This window comes from Epinephelus lanceolatus, chromosome 21 (assembly GCF_041903045.1).
Source record: "Epinephelus lanceolatus isolate andai-2023 chromosome 21, ASM4190304v1, whole genome shotgun sequence".
Lineage (NCBI taxonomy): Eukaryota > Metazoa > Chordata > Actinopteri > Perciformes > Serranidae > Epinephelus > Epinephelus lanceolatus.
In genome coordinates this window covers 39,606,748-39,625,442 of record NC_135754.1, presented here as the reverse complement: position 1 = coordinate 39,625,442, position 18,695 = coordinate 39,606,748, and the positions used below count along the sequence as shown (strand labels likewise).

General features: G+C 43.8%; 1 protein-coding gene across 2 annotated transcripts in view; it reads left to right on the top strand.

Annotated features, from left to right (window-relative positions):
- Positions 1–2,385: 2,385 nt before the first annotated feature.
- Positions 2,386–18,695, top strand: part of srcap (Snf2-related CREBBP activator protein) — a 58,667-nt gene continuing 42,357 nt past the window's right edge. The window contains exons 1-8 of one of the 2 annotated variants that reach the window (XM_078163188.1): positions 2,386–2,612; positions 4,580–4,656; positions 4,927–8,039; positions 10,132–10,173; positions 11,589–11,855; positions 15,441–15,626; positions 15,759–15,899; positions 17,508–17,712. In XM_078163188.1, the coding sequence (XP_078019314.1) occupies positions 5,166–8,039; positions 10,132–10,173; positions 11,589–11,855; positions 15,441–15,626; positions 15,759–15,899; positions 17,508–17,712 (3,715 nt within the window). In that variant the 5' untranslated portion in view covers positions 2,386–2,612; positions 4,580–4,656; positions 4,927–5,165. The remainder of the gene's footprint in view (positions 2,613–4,579; positions 4,657–4,926; positions 8,040–10,131; positions 10,174–11,588; positions 11,856–15,440; positions 15,627–15,758; positions 15,900–17,507; positions 17,713–18,695) is intronic. The other variant, XM_078163189.1, reaches the window with a different exon arrangement.

The following is an 18,695-nucleotide window of genomic DNA, read 5'->3' as shown; positions in this document are numbered from 1 at the left end:
TCTGGCGTGTGGCTCTTTTGTTCTTTTAACACCAGGAAAGCAACTATCATTTTTGTTGATGATTTATCTGCCAGTTATTTTCTTGATGTATTGGACAACAGTGAAAAATACCCAGGTTGACACATCAGAGAAGACGAAGCACATATTTATGTTTTAGTTGTGAATTTCTGGCCTTTTTATTCAAAGAGATGAATAATTTTCTGTCTGTTGACCAACTGTTTCAGTTTTATATTTAGTATCAGCCAAACTACTTCTTCACAGAGTGACAGATTATCGCTGACACGAGAATTTCCCGTCCATTTATCTGTTACACAAACAGACCAAAGGAAATTCTGAAGCACCTGTCATATTAATAATCCTGTGTTTAAAGCAGAGCAGGGAAGCACTTCACTTTTCTCCAGGCTTTATCTAAAGTAAGATCATCGTGCCTCAGATGTCCAGGTCCCTCCATCATAAATGTATTCCCAATAACAAACATTATATATCATAACATGTAGCCAGAAGCAAAGTGTGACCAAGTACATTTTATCAAGGACTTTACTTCAAATTTGAGGTACTTAAACTTTATTTGCATGTCACTTCACACTTGTACCCCACTTCATTTTAAAGGGAAATATTGTACGTTGTAGTCCACCACATTAACCTGACAGCTTTGGTTACTTTACACATTCAGATTGTTGCACACGTAACGTGACAAGCTCATAAAATCTGTTTTGTCATGAATGAAACTACCAAACCGTCGGTACAAATACAGCTGAAATGATTTGTTGATTCCTCAACTACTTCTTCACAGATGTAAAGATATGCAGCTTCTTTTAATAAATGTAATAATATTAAATATACTTTGAATAATATTAAGGTTTCAACAAATGAAAGTGTCACTTCTGGTCATTGTGATGGCATCTCCCACTGTTTACAATATCTTTTAAAAACTAAAATCAATGGAGAAAATAATCTGATTAATTAATGATGAAACTTATAGTTAATTAACAACAGTGAAAACCTGCTTTTACATTAATGCACAAGTAATAATAATCTTTATTATATTAAACAGTATAAAATATTATATTAAACAGTATAAAAGTCACAGAACACACAGGAGACATTTTTCTGTATTGAGTACTTTTAATAGTTTAAGTACATTTCCTGATTATAAGGTAAGAAACTAAAACTTGACATATATATATATATATATATATATATATATATATATATATATCCTGAGGGAAGGTGGTGTGCAACAGCTGCAAATAGAGTCAAAGATAATAATAATAATGTGCAACTCCAAAACACATATAATATAATCAATGCCAAAATTGGTTTAAAAGTAACATTTCAATGCAAGACATTTAAACTTGTGTTTTTTGTGTCGCCTAGTACTTTTACCTTTAAGTTCATTTCCTGTTTATACTTGAATACCATTGCATAAGTTATTATTTCAGTGCAACACTGTAATATTATTGTGTTCAGAACTGGGTTCTGGCCTTTTGTAGTTTACCATTGTAATATATGGGAGAGTTAACACAGTCTCTTGAGTAACCCACCTCTGCTCACCACTGCTCATTAGTTTTTACTTTAATTAGTTTTCTGATACTTACATGCTTTTAAAGGTAATATTTCCGATGCAGGACTCAGGCCTCCTTGCAGCAGAGTATTATCTGGTATTAGTACTTTAAACACTTCAAACAGCCCACATGTTGTAATGATACTGATATCCTTCTGTCAGAAACATTTTCAGTGCAGGCTTTTACTTGTACCAAAGTATTTTTTACAGTGTGGTATTTGTACTTTGACTTCATTAGAGGATCTGAATACTTCATCACCATCTGTTTGTCGCTGTAAAGATCAAACTCTATTATATTTATATTACATCTCTATATTATTACAGACAAAACAGAGTGTCACTGCTGCTACTGTCACTTTACCTTGAAACGTTTGTCTCCATATGTTCTTGTGTAGTTTTTACACCATTCATTTTTTAGCCTTTCTTGAAAAACAAACCTAGTGTTATTTCTTATTTGACTTTATCTCTCTCTCTATATATATATATGTATGTGTGTGTGTGTGTGTGTGTGTACTGCTGCAGTCTGTGTGCTGCTTCAACAGCAGAGTGTCTCCTCTGGGGCTCAATAAGGTTTATTATGTTGTTACAACTGAACATAACGATCTAAATGTGGCATATTATAGTCGCCTCATGTCAGTCGTGTTAACATAAGTCTGTCGATTATAAAGTCTGGTGTTAATAAACCGATCAAACTACAATAAGTCCGGAGTCTCGCCTCTGACAACAAACTACAATCAGAGACACCAAAATTTCAAGTGGCGCGCTTGACGGTATCTCGCGAGATTTCCCCGAGTTGTGTACTTTGTCAGCAGCAGCGGTCCTCCACCATTTCGCTGCGTAAAGTCTCCTCCCCGCGACCGCTACATTCTGCGCCGAAACCCAGTCTCTCCCGGTCCGTATTTTAACTTCTTCCCACAGACCTAGTGGTACCTCGTTGGGTACCGGGAGACAGTTTGGATTACTGGCATCACGGATTGAGTGCGATTTTACGCGGATGACGACTCCTTCAACGAGAATTTAGTAAAAGAAAATTGGTCGGAAATTTCAGGTAGGTGGGAACTTAAGATGGCGGCCTTGGAGAGGGGAGGGGGGCAAGGAGGAAGTAATGGGGGGATTGAAGGGGGGGCTCGGACTAACGAAAGGACACAGTCAGACTGCGTTTGACTTGGTCGTGTTTTTGTGAACATACTGCGTTAAAATCTTGTGACACTACGTTCAAATCGAGACTGGACACCGGAATAAAAACACACAACGCCGAATAATTCCCAGTTTAAGCCGCGCTCAGGTAAACTGGTCACCGTTGAACAACCACTTCCTTTCCGTCGATTGTAAAGAGCCAGCCGTGGGACCGTTTGGGTCCCCCTAAATCCCCCGTATAATCATTGCAAAATTTATATGGAACTTTTATAACATTGATCCTTCGCTCTTTTTTATATCTGGTCAGTCAGTGACACGTATTAGTGCTGAAAACGGAATAATTTTAACGTATTTATTTTCATGGAAACAAGATTTGACCCCACGCAATGACGTCACGAGCGATTGTCCCCCTCTCTGTATAGTGCATGATGCACAAGCGCGTTTTAATGCGACTTTTCAGATGTTTTTTTGTCTCACAGCGAAGTAACTTCATGAAATGTGTCGGCACAAACGGGCTTGTTTCAGGGCTGGAGCATTACATAACTGCGGGCGGGGATGGGGCGCCTGCGCATCAAAATGAACGCACCCTTTACTAAACTCTTGTACCTTGCTAGTTAGTTAGCAGCCTTTCCTTTTTTAGTGCCACCCAAGCAAGTGTTATTGTGGAGAGCTAACGTTAGCCAGCTAACCACACCAGCCAAGACCGGTCGCGTTTAGGCGTTAACGTGTAACCAGCTCAATGTGTGGCTTTAGTGCAGATCACGATCCAAAGCTGGTGGTTTTATTAACACTCACACAGCTTTCATCTCATGCACGCGGCCAACACACACACACACACACACAGACACAGACACCTCCTGAATAAAGGTGCAGTTTGTCGAGGTAGATCATCATCTACAAGTTCACGTAGCTACAACTGACCACAGTGAATTACAGCCACATTTACGAGAAATGAATGAATGAGTGGAGGCCCGCGCGCTCGGTCACCCGGCTTTTAGCATGAGAGCGCGTGCTGCAGATTCCCTAACATCTTGCTGTGGGCGACTGCAGCAAATGCAACTTGGAGCTAGCTAACAGAGCGAGCTAACAGAGCTAGCTAACGGAGCTGCTCGGTTAGTGCTGCTTCACTGAGTCTTTCTGTTCCTGCTGCAAGATGCCCTGAAACACAGCCGTGTATGTGCTCCTAGCAGCTGGCTAGCCTCAGCTATCTGAGTGCTGCTGCTGCTGCTGCTCTCGTGACGTGACATGTTGCTCATCGTCCCACACATTGAGATTCTTGTGTTTACCAAATGTCTGATGGAATTAATTCTAGCATTGGCACCTTTATTGCAAAACTCTACAGCAATGATGTTGTGTGGCTAGCATAGGGTCATCCCTGTGTTCCCAGTGTCCAGTGTTCCCAGTGTCCAGTGTTCCCAGTGTCCCGTGCCTCATGACAGAAACTAACATTTTATGAGCTTTGCAGTTCACATAGTAAAAGAACTAAGGGATGTCAAGTTCACAATCTGTTCACCAACTCTGGAGATATGAATGTCTGAAGTCAAGAAAACTGTCCCACAAATTTAAGGGTGCCAATTTCAGAGTGTAACATCAGATGGCTGTAAGTCAGTCAGTGTGTGATATCAGCGTGTTGAACCAGGGAGACATACGTTGAACATTTGACCTCAGGAAAGAACATTGCTGAGAAGATAAAACCCTTTGAAACGTCTTCTTAATGAATCATTTTCAGAGGATATTGAGCCGGGGAACACAGGACCCTGGGAGCACAGATATGCTCCTGCGCTACATCAGAGTTTTTAATGGTAACGTGGAGATTTGCAGTTGCTCGATTGGTTGAAATAATGAAGTTAACATTCGTCTGTATCTCTGCCTCCTCAGAATATGTGGAGGGGACCCTAATTTCAGCATCCTGGAAGTAGAAAGCACAGAAGATCTGTGTCTCACACCACAGACAGGTGAGAAGTTGTTGCTTTACTCACACATTTGATGATGGACTTTTCTTTTGTCTGAGATTTTGATCGTGGAAAATAATGTTTGAACGTAGATGTGTGTTTTGCCTAAAGGAGAATACACTGTCCTGTACTTGAATTTAAAAGGCAATAACACAGCAGCAGCAGCAGTAGCACAGATTTCATTTGTGCTGAGTTGTTTTTTTTCTGTTTCCTGCTCTGTTTCAGCCTTTACTTTGTCCAGACACTTTTGTTAACAGCCTGTATCACCCACAGGTGCAGTGTGTAGCCGGGGCAGCACAGAGGAAGGAAGCTCTGGGGAGGAGGCGGTGCGGCAGCGTGCCTCTCCGGCTGTGGATGTGCTGGGTGGCAACCCCCAGGCTGCACAGAATGTGGCTGGGGAGTCACCTCGGCATGCCCCGCAGCCGGTCGCAGCTGCCTCCCGCCCAGTCCCTCCGTTCACCAATCCGTCCACTGTGCCACTGCCGGAGAGCAACGACCCAGCATTCCTCGGCATGGAGAACGCCCCTCAGACCAACTTGCCTGAGACTCTCCCGATCAGCGGCGACTCCAAGGACAGCATCTCAGAACAAGTCCCTGCTGAGGAGAGCGCTGTCGGACTTTCGAGGTCCTTGCAAACATCCCTCAATGAGGACTGTAGTTCCTCCGCTGAGATGCAAAGGCTTCCAGCTTCCCTTTGTCCCCCTCTCGCCACAGATACACAGATTGACAGCACAGTGCAGGAGTTGCAATACGGGTCACAAACTGATAACGAGAAAAGCCACTCAATTAGCCAGACAAACCAGATTCAGCCACCTAGAGAAGGTGCTGGAGTTGTGGTTATTACGGGGACAAAGGAGAAACAGTCTGTCACATTGGAATATAAACCAGAGACTGGAACAAACATGGAACTTGGTGGAAAAGAGCACACAGGCGGAAATATTCTCCCTCAACCCCAGTCTCAAATCTGTTTCACGGCCTCATCTCCATCTATCCCACAATCAAGTGTTAAAGTCCAAGACACCGCAGAACACGGGGTTACGGAGCAGCCTGATGGGGACCCACTTGTCCACGCAAATCAAAGCAGCCATATACCTCCGCCAGGGCAGGCAGGTGGCCGCCAGGACTCAAAATCGTCTCCGCTGCCTTTACCCTCACCTGTCGACAGTGAGATTAAACAAACTGACCTGTCAAAAACACAACCGAAAATCATCAAAGAGATCTCAAATGATGCCAGAGAAACACAGAAACAAAATTCTTTGGAAGCAGTTGAGATGTTTGAGCACGTTAAAGAGCTTGTTGACACTTCTCACAAAGAAATACAACCTCCCTCCGCTGAAATACTTGAGACCCCAAAGGCAAGAGAACCAATTCCTGGATTATACACTTCTCCCGGAAAAGGAAGCTCAGTGTCCGGCAACATCCAGAGGGGCTGCCATCCACTGGAAGGAGAGCAGGTGGAGAGAAGCATGAGGGAAGAACAAACTTACCCCTCCTCATCCGACTTAACAATGGTGCCAGAGTCCTCCTTCACACAGGAGAGTTCCTCCAAACCCTCTGTTGCACCGCCACTGTTTGACACAGGCCTGGTTGTTTCACTGCAGGCGGAGCAGGTTGTTGAAGCAGAAACATCTCATCCCTCCGACCAAGTCCCCACAACAGAGACGCCACTCACTGCTGAGCTTGTGCATTCAGCTGAAGCTCAAGAAATTGTTGTTGTCAGAGAGGAGGCTCATATCAGTGGGGACTGGTCTAACATGCACCTGAATCAGAGTTACCTCCTGCAGCGAGAAGACGGCAGCGTCTGTGAAGCTGCCATTGTTAACGAGCTGAGCTCTGAACTCTCTACTGGGGAACCAAAGCTGTATGAGAGTGTTGAGGCAGATATTGAGTTAGACTCACAACCCGTGGAAGTGTACGAGTTTTGCACCCTGGTTGAGGAGGTTGCTGAGGAAACAGTCTGTGCCAGCAGTAGTGCACAGATACCTCACTCTCCAGGATATGAGGTGAACTTATTCAACGCATTACTGGAGCACTCTGAGGAGGACCTTGAACCATCTATTCACACAATTAATGAAAGTGGCACCGTCATTATTTCCCAGCAGCCCTTGCCTTCGTTGCCTGATGCAAATCAAATACAGGCGAACAGTAATTCCCATAATTTGTCCATACAAAACACAAGGGTAGCAGCGGTCGGGCAGCATTTGGTATTAGATGCTAACCAAGCTGTTGAAGTGGCTAACTCAAGTGAGGTTTGTTTAGTTGAAGTAGCTGCTGTTACATCTGACTCATTCGCTGTTGAACAGACGGGCACCAGTCCAAAAATTGTGACATCTTGCACACAGGTCAGTGCAGCCCTTTTGGACCAAACAGAGGTGAGTGATTCTCCTGTAATTCAAATGATTCCCCAAAAACAGAAAGTAGAGGCAGCAACTGGTGCACTCTCTTTCATATCCCCGGTGGTTACTGGTGAGGACGTCCCTGTTGCTGTTTCACTACATGTTCAGCCCTCTCTAAATCAGACTGTTGTAAGTGCCACAAAGCGTGAGGCCTATGTTTCTTCACTCGAAGGGACCAAAGACACCCCTGCTTTGACAGAGACTCCATCACAGAGTATCCAGAATGTTGCTGTGCCCGCAGGAACCAAACCAGAGGCTCTCTGCACCACTCACTCCTCTGGTGTTATAAATCCAAAGCTGCTCCTTCTTAAACAGGGAGAAACTCCTCTCCTGATACACCCACCCCCCCTTTTGGCACAGGTGTCCAAGCAGCAGAGTGCAGCCGGCAATCTGGCCAATGCCCACAGCTCTTGGTCTGGCACAGTGTCTGAGGAGTGCCTTCCCCAAACTGTCTCAGACTCTTTATGTGCGCCCGTGGCTCCTAGCGGCCATAAAGATCAGACGCAATGCTCTGTCAATAAAACTTCAGTGTCAGCAGCCCTGCCTGTCAAGGTACAGCAGCCCACTATGAGCGGTAACTCGCTTCAACTTGGCCAGACTGCATCTGTCACCCCCACAACCTCAACAAGCAAATCTGACAAAGAGGCCTTAACTGTTACTAAAACTTCAAGCGAAGCAAATCCTGCGTCCCAGGATGTTGTCACCCCGACAGAAGCTACGACGCCTAACGCCCTTTACATGCTCTCAGCATCCGTTGAAAGAGACGGTGCAGTCATGGCACCAAACAGTCTGGATGACCCTGCCAGCCAACCGGACTCGCTCTATGTTGAGGAGGAGGGTGACGACATGGAGCAGGACGAACCAACTGAGGACACTGAGGCTCAGGAGCCCACTTCAGGACAGGTCAGCAGTCCAGAGGAAGGCAGTGATGAAGAACCTGATGAAGACAAAACAGAAAGTGAGATGACCGCCCACAGCTCACCACATAAGGTATTGTCATCAAAAATCATCTACATATATATATTAAATCTGTTTTATGTGAGACTTAGAAAGTTGCAGAGGAATGACAGTTGTGGGTGAAGAGGCAGCGAGGCAACAGATCTGAACATTTGGGAAGTAACTCTAAACAACATGAAACACTCAAGTAGAGCTGAGCTGAATATTTAGAAGTGCCATTCATTACTGAGACATTCAAATTCTAAATCAACATTCGGATGCTGCACATTTTACATGTCTATTCGTTCTGTTTAAAGGTCCAGTGTGTCAGATTTAGGGGGTTTAGTGGCATCAAGTGGTGACAACTGCAGATTGCAACCAGCTGAAACTGCTCCATGTTAGAGTTCCTTCAATGTTGATTGTTCAGGAGGTTTTTAGTGGGAGCTGCATTATGTTATTATGTTAACACTAAATAAAGCAGTTTCACGTGCTGTGCGGCCCGTTGGAGACGGCCGTTAGCCTGGGACCTCCTGGTGTGTGCTCACCTTTTGTCTTTGACAACTTAAAACTCAGACGCTCAGGAGGTTTTTACCAGGAGCCGAATTATCTCCAGGGGTCCCTTGCTCTCCCGAACAAACAGATCCAGTGATTTAAACTGGTAAAAACACTGAAAAAAGCAGTTTCAATTTTAAAAAGATAAATGTGTTCTTTTGCTCTTCTCCTGGAGGGGCTGTGACCTGAATGTCTCTGTCTAGAGTCAGTGTTTGGTTTGTCTGTTCTGGGCTACTGTAGAAACATAGCAGTGCAATATGGTGATCTCTGTAGACAGGACCTGCTCCCTGTGTAGATATATCTTTATATATATATCGGCTCATCTTAAGGTAATATAAACAACATGATTAGACACTAAAGAAAACATACTTATTGTATCATATTCATTTCTGTCAGTATATCCCCCTAAATCCTGCACACTGGATCTTTTAACCTGGTATTTCTACATTTTGAGTCGTGTATTCCAAACATTTCTAATAGAAAGTCAAAAAGTCAAAATTTATTAAAAAACAGATGGACGTCATCATTTCCAAAAATCACAATATTTTGCTACAGTCTGTGTTAGCCTCTCATGAACCTCACAAAGGGAGGCATTTTGTCATCGTGGTGGTCTAGCAGCGATCTAAGAGCGCCATAACATCAATTCATGAAAGAAAGTTCATTTAATTAAAAACAACACTTAACTCATTTCATCTGTTGATTCACTGTGTTCAAATTGAGGACGTTGTTTGAGGATTTTTCACTTATTTTTGGGTGATGTCTTCATAAAATATGAAAACAGACATTTGAAGATTGATTTAAAAACCTGTAAAAAGAGAACAGGACATTCTGTACAGGCTGCAATGAAGCTCTGGGCCTCATCATAATACTAAATGCTTTGTCCTTGAATGCCAAGGTAAAGTAGTTGTGTCAGACGCCAACGAAATGAGGGCACAGCTGAAGTGAAAACAATGTTGATAAATGCCAAAACTGTATCTGGACATCTGGTACATCGTGACGAGGAGGGAGCAAGATGTGTTCTCTTGCTGTTCCTTTGTTTGTTGTGTTTTTACCTTCTAATGTGAACGATCTATTAAGTGCCGCACTGAAGTTGAAGTCAGGTTGCACTGTGCAGTCTGAGGAACAAGTTTTTACGACGTAACTCAGTCTCTTAGGCTGTGGAGATGTGCCACACTCTGTAGTTGTGATGAAATTGGGGTAAATATGGGTTTTTATTTAAAGATGCTTATTGCAATTTGTAATGCATGAATGTTTTCAGTTTGTGCATCAGAGAAAATAGATTTACAGGAAAGGAAAAATACACAAAAATACAAACATGATAATGAGACACTAACTTAAATATAGTGTGTGACAGCTGTCAATCACCACGGACAAAGATTTTAACTTGGCTGAAAACATATGTTGTCACACTGTGATGTCATAATGCTTCTGTAATTCATCTCAGGTACGCTGGCATGTCTTTACTGTCCAAGTGCGGCCTCATCCTACACATCCTTCTGCATGTAGTCAATGTTGATGTCACTCGTGTGTTTCTATTATTTAGTGATTTATTTCTCTTAAGTTGGCCGCATGCTAAGCCATGTGTGTTTTCCAGCATGGACAGAGCAGGACAGACAGAAAGGCACTGTTCCTAAAGGTAAGTGGTGGCTGTCAGACACCCACATAGTTTCCCTTTCACCGGGATGTTCACGAGCACTTCCTAGTCAGGCGCTGTCACTGCTAATGACGGGGGGCATTTTGACTTAAAGTGGAAACAGACAACACGGTTCACATGTAGTGTTATTGTTGGCGCTGCTGCCCAAAAAAACACCACATGACTTTCTGTTTTCCTCCGAGCCGAGCAGCAACCACCAGACACGCTCACTTTGGTTGTTCCATCGCCATCATTTCCACTGCTGGGGATAGTAACTGCAAATAACTTACACTGATCCTTTTTGGTAACCACTGATAGTTATCAGTCGCTGCCGGGGAAAACAGAAGCACTATCCTCTTCCTGTTTTGGTTGTGCACTAGTTGACACACTTTCTTTGTGCCGTAAATGGAGCCTGGGGAGATTTTACCCAGTGGCAGACAGGATTACAAAGTGAAAGCGAGGCTTATAGGGAATTCATCTGAACACAGACGGTGTCATCATTCTGTAGCCATTACATTGTGCAGTTAACATTTACTTGATAATGATAAGTTAACCTCTTCCACTCCACAGGGATGCCTGCGTCCTCGGCTGACATTAGTGTGTTTCAGACGCTGTAGCAGGCTGAGTTTTGAAGAGTGAAGATCCTGACGGGATCATATGAAACTAAGGAAATCCAGGCGGACCGGCCGCGTCATGCTAGCTTGTAGGGAAGGGAGCTAAAGAACAGTCTAGGTGTAGGCTAGATTTTGGTAAAGGCCAAACTGGCATGGCTGTCCCTTGACCTCTCACCTCAAGATATGTGAATCTATGGGTGCCCACGAGTCTCCCCTTTACAGACAGGCCAACTTTACTCTGATCCCATGCAGTTTTTGTATGCAGTGCATATTTGTTTTCTTTTCAATTGTATTTGAACATGTTTGCACACTGGGGACCCTAAACAGTCTTAGAATTGCACAACTTGGATATGAGTGGAAACCGAGGCTCTTGGGTATTCAGTGAGTCCAGTTTCGTCCATGTGTGATGATGTTAGCTCCTATTAGCAGCCATTTTATTGTATTGATTGACATCACTGTATAAAATGACCTATTGTGACCTCAAGGATAATCACAGCCTCGTGAAACTTTACAGCCACAAATTAGAGACCTGGAGCATTCAGTTTAACAGCTTAAAAAACTTGTCTATTTCCACTTTAAAAAGACGTTCCTTTGACGTCTGCTGTGTTGTGATTGTAATCCTGCATGAGACCAACGCTGACAGAAAGTCACTGATGGCTAGTTCATAATTCTGGAGTCTTGTGTAAACGCTTGCTCTAACCTCATTCATGCATGTAGCTTTTATCTTAGTGAATCTTACTGCTCTTACCTCGCTATGCTCACGTTTCAAATAAGGTCCTCTTCATCTTCTTCCTTGACCCTCAGGTACGCCAGTGGATAGCAGACAGGGTCACCGCAAACTCCTCCCCTGTCTCACCCTCCACCTCGTCGTCTTACCCCGGCCCCTCACCCACCAGTGATTGGTCCACCCCACGACGGGAGAAGTCCTCGCCTCTCCGGGGTCCTCATGGGAAGTTTGTTTCTCCTTCCTCTGTTGGCGGCTACAGTTCCTCCTCTTCCCCACCGGATCAGGCCACCCCTCAGCGACCCCGTGGAGAGCGTCACACAGACATGGCAGAGCTGGCTAAACATGTGAGTGTGACTGAAGACACAGTGTATAAAAAGTGACTGTAGGAAGGCAGCCGCCTGAGCGAAGAAGAACTAACGATGTTCAGTGGTTTGAGGTGTGTGTGTGTGTGTGTGTGTGTGTGTCTGACACATCACGCCACCTGTCAGCGCCTCTCACTCTTTGACTACATCCTCAGTTTACTGAGAATAATTGTGAGTTCAGAGATTATTTGCTTCATGCCTGAAGGCTTGAATATGGCTTCTGGGGAGTCCAAATTTAAGACAGCTTTTAATCGAGACTTGAAGCATCCTGGAGCAGGACCTTAAAGTATCCAGACTCCGCTGCACTCACAGATTCTCAGACTTTGCAGGTGCATTCAAGGGAAATCTGCGAGTGTCCAGATTCACATGTTATCCATTCCACAAGGGGCCTTAAGTTGACTTTCTGCAGACTTCCAGAGAGAGCGCTCAGGGTGCAGACTTCACTAGACTGCGCTGATTGAATCATTGTGTTGTAGCTTTTCCAACTGCTGACTGAAAAAACAAATGGAACTTAATATGAACGTGATTATTACTCCAGTCATGTCGATCAGAAGTAATACTCGCCCACATCATGATAAAGAAATAGAAGACATAATCAAAATGCATTTTATTATGGCAGCCTGCTCTATACAATCCGTGCAGTGTGATGTCAAATAAATAGACTAATCACCATGACGTCAACAACAACAATCAGTTCTGAGTAAACAACTGGCAATAGATTTGTAGAGTTGTGGAGAAATGTAAGATCTGCTTGTCATTTTGAGCCGTAACTGTAAAATTTAAACATAAAGTTAAACACAGTGGTCTGACCCACCTGACGCTTCTGCCGTACTTATTCTGTGTACTGTGTTGCTTTGCGAGCAACTTAAACCAAAACCACCACTTTTTTTAGGTGGGACACTTTTCACGTGGCTATAAACTAACCGATTGAGGTGGCGTTTGCTCGGTGCCGTTTCTTTTCATGTGTGTGACGTAGGGAGTTTTTGTAAACAAACATTGTGATTCAGTCTATGAGCTGAGAAAAATGGCCGAAAAACAACCACAGAAGGTCCTTCAGTGGAAGTTAAACCCAGTTTATTCAGTCATACTCTGATCCTTGTGTACAAACATTTCTGCATTTGAAGGTGAGTAAACTATAAGTTAAAAGAAATTGCATATATTATTTTGTCCACGCACAAAAAGCAATGAGAACAATCACACGTGCTGCAACAATTACAGCACACTCTACTGTATCTACACACAGCACCCTCTCACAAATGAAACTAGATGAATGAATGAAAGTACACAAATGGCAGGTCCTGCCTCCTGTGGAACACTGCGGCTCGCACGCTACATGAACACTTCATTTGCTGTAAGTTGTAAATGGTTATTTTTTGTGCTGGTGCCAGACGTGTTCACATACACGTACCAGTGGCATCTCTGTGGTCATCATTGAAGCAAACAATCTTCTGACCTGGTTTTCTGTGTGGCAGACGCACACCTGCACCGCTGCACACCTGCACAGTATCAGAACGAGCCAGCATCTCACTTTCTATACCTACAACACCGGAAGCTTAGGTCACCACACTTATTAAATTAATGTGCTACTTTAATTACATAATTCTGTCATTACAAAAGATTGAAAAAGAAAATAACGGTCTTTTAACAATTAGATAGTTGTCGTTCGAATGTTTCCGCAGCGACGAGTGAAGCAGACTTGAGGTCTGTGTATCAGCCTCTGTTAGAGCCTTACAGTCTCTCGCCATCGCAGTCTTGACGTGATGATGGTGAACATGTCACAGTACGTAGTCCTCAAAAACACTTATAACAATACCCTTTGATTAAGATTAATCCTCATTAGGGTCAGATGAAACTTTGGACTCATTTTCTTTATCAACAGCTGCCCATGTTAACGATCTGTAATCAGTTAATTATTATTTTATATCTACCTTTAAATAATTTCAGGAGAGATAAAGGCAATTAAAATGATGGGAGGAGCCTAAACTCAACCCAACCTGGACCTTTGACTTAAATGTTTTTACTTCACCTGTACGTACCCAGCTGGATTCTAGCGGACAGCTGTGCAGTGCATAATCAACATGAAGACACTGCCGCTCTCACTCCAGCTGTGCGCCTGCAGTCCAGACGGGTGCTGATCCTTACAATCTTAGGATTTGATTCAGAATTGATTTTCTATTCAAACTGATCCATGACTCAATAAATAGAAAGGGGGGCAGTATTTTTAGGCTGTTAGTCCAGTTCACTATGTGCTGAACCATTCACTCGTCTCTTTAGTCTGCAGAGAAGAAGAAGAGAAACTCTGTGAGTGAGTGAACTGCATCAGATTGAGACATGTATTAATGCTATATATCTCTCTCTGCTGCAACAGTACAGCCAGGGAAAGTCGCTGCACAGGTGCACATTGAAGGTGACATTAAACAGACTATGGACTGTTGAGGTTCTGTAAAGTGTTGCAGGAGTTTGGTGCTCCACTCTGCTCAAGTTACTCTCTGTGTGATGAAGAATTCAAAAGTACTTCTCCTTTCAAAGTCAGTTATTAAAGTTTGCATCCACCTGTGATCTTTTCTGGGTTTTTCAAATGGAAACGCCCACTCAGCCGTGAGCAGACAGCAGCGATGAAGGTTAGAGTGCTGATGATGATGATAATAATAATTACTGAAAGGGTTAGTCTGGGTTTGTATGAGGTACTTATCCATAGCCAGTGTTATATTTTTACCATTTGGCCTAGCAGTCAGACAGCCCAACTGAAGACAGGCAACTGGAGCTGTTACATCGCGTCTTCTTAAAAACCACCAGACTCAGTAATTTTACCTCATCGAACGCTGGAGTCACCTTGATTGTTTACTTTGTTTGTGTTATTGTGGGACTTGTTGGTCCGAACTTATGTGCCTTCCTCAGCAGTACATTGCTCAGCTTCCGTGCTAGTTAGGGGGTTAGAGAAGCTAACCTGAAAGATCGATAACACGCACTTGTCAAAGAAGACTTGGTTCAGTCTCGAGGGTTTGTATGTAGCAATGTCGTCATGCAAACACACGGGAAAATGTTTGCAGAAGGGATCGTGAGTGCTATTTTGTAGGCAACTGGACACGCTTGCGTTTCTTGAAGATGTTTCACCTCATCTGAACTGAACAAACTGAAGAAGCCTCTTGGATGAGAAATAAAACGTCTTCAAGAAACGCAAGCAAGTCCAGTTGCCTACGATATAACACATTTGATAACCATGACCTGAGAATCTTCATCCACTCGTTTGAGAAAACAGCATTCTAATGCTAAAACAAAACTGATTTGACCAAATTTTAAATGTTCACATTTGAACACAAAAGTAGAATTACAGAGTAGAATCACAGGGAAGCTACAGAGTGATATAAAAACCTTCACAAACAAACAAAAATATGTGGACTCACCCTTTAAGTTATAAAATCCAAAATGTGCCCAGACACCTTTTTGAAGATGAACTACAAGATAACTCTGTTGTGTGCGTGCTGTACATCACACACTCCTGACCCTCCTTGTTGTGTTGGCAGGATTTACTGAGAGGGTTTCTTTGGTCATGGTGTGTCCTTGTAGGAAGCAGACATCGAGCATCGGACCCAGGCACTGAAGCGAGAGGGCTTTTGGTCAATGAAGCGTCTAACCCGCCTGACAGAGCCGCCAAGACCCAAAGTTCACTGGGACTACCTGTGCGAAGAGATGCAGTGGCTCTCTGCTGACTTTGCTCAGGAGCGAAGGTGGAAGAGAGGGGTGGCTAGGAAGGTAGGTTGAGTCTATGTCACAGGGTGTTTTCATGCCTTTAAATGTGTATTTTCATTTCATTATGTTGCTTGAAGCATTACATGGACTGTATTTCTGATGATGTGTATATGTGTTGTGTTGATGTGTTATTAGGTGGTACGGATGGTGATGAGACATCACGAGGAACTGAGGCAAAAAGAAGAAAAGGCCAAGAGAGACGAGCACGCTAAGATCAGGAGAGTTGCCTCTTCTATCGCAAAGGAGGTCCGGGCTTTCTGGAGCAGCGTGGAGAAGGTACAGATGATTCACAGAAACCAAGCAAACAAAACATTCTGCTTCGCTGCTCAGCAGTGGAGTTTGAAAGGATCATGGCCCGTGTTTGATTGTTTTTATTACAGAAATAAAATGCACTCTTCTTTTCAGACCATAGAGCTCACACAGAGACCCACTCAACAAGTGAAATTACCAACAGTTTATTTAGTCTAATACTTGTCATTGAGGCTTCAGTTTAGCTTCTGTCAGTGTTTGGAATTCACCTTTAAGTGAATATTAATCTCAATCACAGTTTTAGTTTCCCACATTTGGATGAACAAGATCAACTGCGATATTTATGTGTTTAAAATGCGTGCTCTGTTTCGTTCATAAAAAACTCAGCTTAATATCAAATCAAGCGCTTCCTACATTAACTTGACAGCTGGCGCACTGTTTGGAAGTATTTTGGATTTCGAGTGCACAAGGCTTGTGTGTCCGCATCACAAAGCAACACAACTAACTTGTTTAAGCGTCTGAAAAAAAACAGCACAAACTGCCATACGATGATGCATGACAGTCAAGAATGCTAATGCTAATGCTACCTTATGGCCAAAATATATGGGACTCAGACATGGCACCACAACAGTACTTGTCCATTATAATCACCTCAACTACAGCGACCACAGAAGCTGCACTTGCCCACACAGACATCGCACTCCTCAGTGTTATTTTTACACAGCCGTTAATAGGGCATTAACGACTTTGATTTTTTTCAGGTCGACTTATCTGTCAATAAAGTCGAAGTCGAGTTGACAAGTCATTTGATGACGTCATCACATTGACACGACGGAGGAAAGTGAAGTATCTCCACACATGTGATGTGTGTCTGAAGGCCCGAACATACTCGGGCGGAACGTACGCGGAACGGACTCTGCGGAGGTCCACGCGGACTCAAAGCGGACGTCCACAAACCCTGTGCGCGCAAAGCTCAGATTTTACAACCGCGCAGACTCCGCTCCGCGCACCAGTGACTGCTCAGCATGTATTTTTCACATCGCAGGGAGGGTGTCGACTTGTGCCACTGACGTCAACACATCGACTTTTCTGTTAATGCCCTAGCCGTTAATATTTTCTCTGTAATGTGCGGCTCTGCGGCTCTGCGGCCCTCCAACAGGTAGAAACTATGAGTACAGTCTGTGTACCAGAGGCAAAACGAAGCAGCAGAGTAACCTTGTGTGTTTTTACATTTCACGTTGAAATAAATCGGATGGCATGGTGGTACAGTGGTTAGCACTGTCGCCTCACAGCCAGAGAGCTCCTGGTTCAAAGCCCAGGGTGGGGGAGCCCTTCTGTGTAGAGTTTGCATGTTCTCCCTGTGTCAGCGTGGGTTTAGGGTTAGTGGAGCACAAGGTGAACACAGTGCTGTGTCCAGGAGATGCACCATGTTTAAGAGCCAGTTTCATTTTGATGCAGAGCTTTGTACATTAGTAGGACTGTAGCACAGCATGAAAGTGAACACAGTGCTCCTTTGATTTAAATGTGAAAGAGCAATAAAAATATTGTCCCTAAAACCTGTCCTGGTTATCATTTTGGCCATCATTGTGCAGCCCTGTGTTCAGAGTGTTGGTGTCTTCACTTGTGTCCGTACAGGTGGTGCAGTACAAGCAGCAGTCCAGACTGGAGGAGAAGAGGAAGAAGGCCTTGGACCTTCAGCTGGACTTCATTGTCGGCCAGACGGAGAAATACTCAGACCTCCTCAGCAAGTCACTCGCACCCACCAGACCTGTTGAAGCTGAACCTGAACCTGTCCCACAGACTCCACAGAAATCTGTGCCAGCTCCCGTCGATGAGGATGGTGAGAAGCATTTTTTTTTACATCCATCCTCCACCTCATCACAAACAGAGCTTACTGTCTCTGTGTTGAACTGTACTGTACTGACACAGCTTTCAGAGCTGAATCATTGGCTCAGACGGGGACGTTGTCATAGCTACACACCAATGATTGAATCTTCCTCAGCGTCCACAGAGGTAAAATGTTTCATGGAGACAAAAGCTCTTCTTCATGTTCAAGGTTATGCATCTCAGAGAGAATCAGCCATGTTCTTGCATGTCTGACTACCTGGGCTCAAACACGTCTTCACTCAGAGGACGTTGAGTCTAATATTTGTCAGCACAGTAAAACGTTTCTTGGCACAACATTTTCACGGTACTGTAGCGAGTGCTGCTTGGCAACCGCCAGGCTTGAGACTTGTCAAACCTGTCAGACTAGTCTGCTGGCCATGTTATCAATGGCAGTTGATTCCTAAAGCACGGAGGTGACTTTGGTTTCAGTGAGACGAAGGACAGACTTGGCAGTGGTTCATGTCTGTGAGTCAGGAGTCCAGTCTCACTTTGATTTTATTATCTGACAGTGTTTTAGTGGTGATAAAGTGCCATGACAATCTGCTAAGCCATCAAGAATCTCTGTCATTGACACCCAGACTGAAATTTCCTCTAAAACAGGCTGTGTAGGAGCTGAACCTCTGCCTGAGGCTGTGAGGACGAGAGGTGTAACAGCACACAGGAGCTGCAGTTCGATGCACGTTCAGTACAGTGAAATAAAATGTGTTAAGATACTTTTTTTATTTATGTATTTCCTCTTGCTGGGGACTGACTGAGGGAACATTTTGTCCACTGTCGTCTTTGGTGAATTATTTTCATTATAAAAACAAGAGACATTTCAAACGTGTTTGCATTTGGCCCTGATCACACACAAAGTGTTTCAGCAGCTGGAGGCGCCTTTTTATAATTTTCTCTTTTAAATGAGAATGAAGCTTTTTGCTCGCGGTGTCTGCGTTG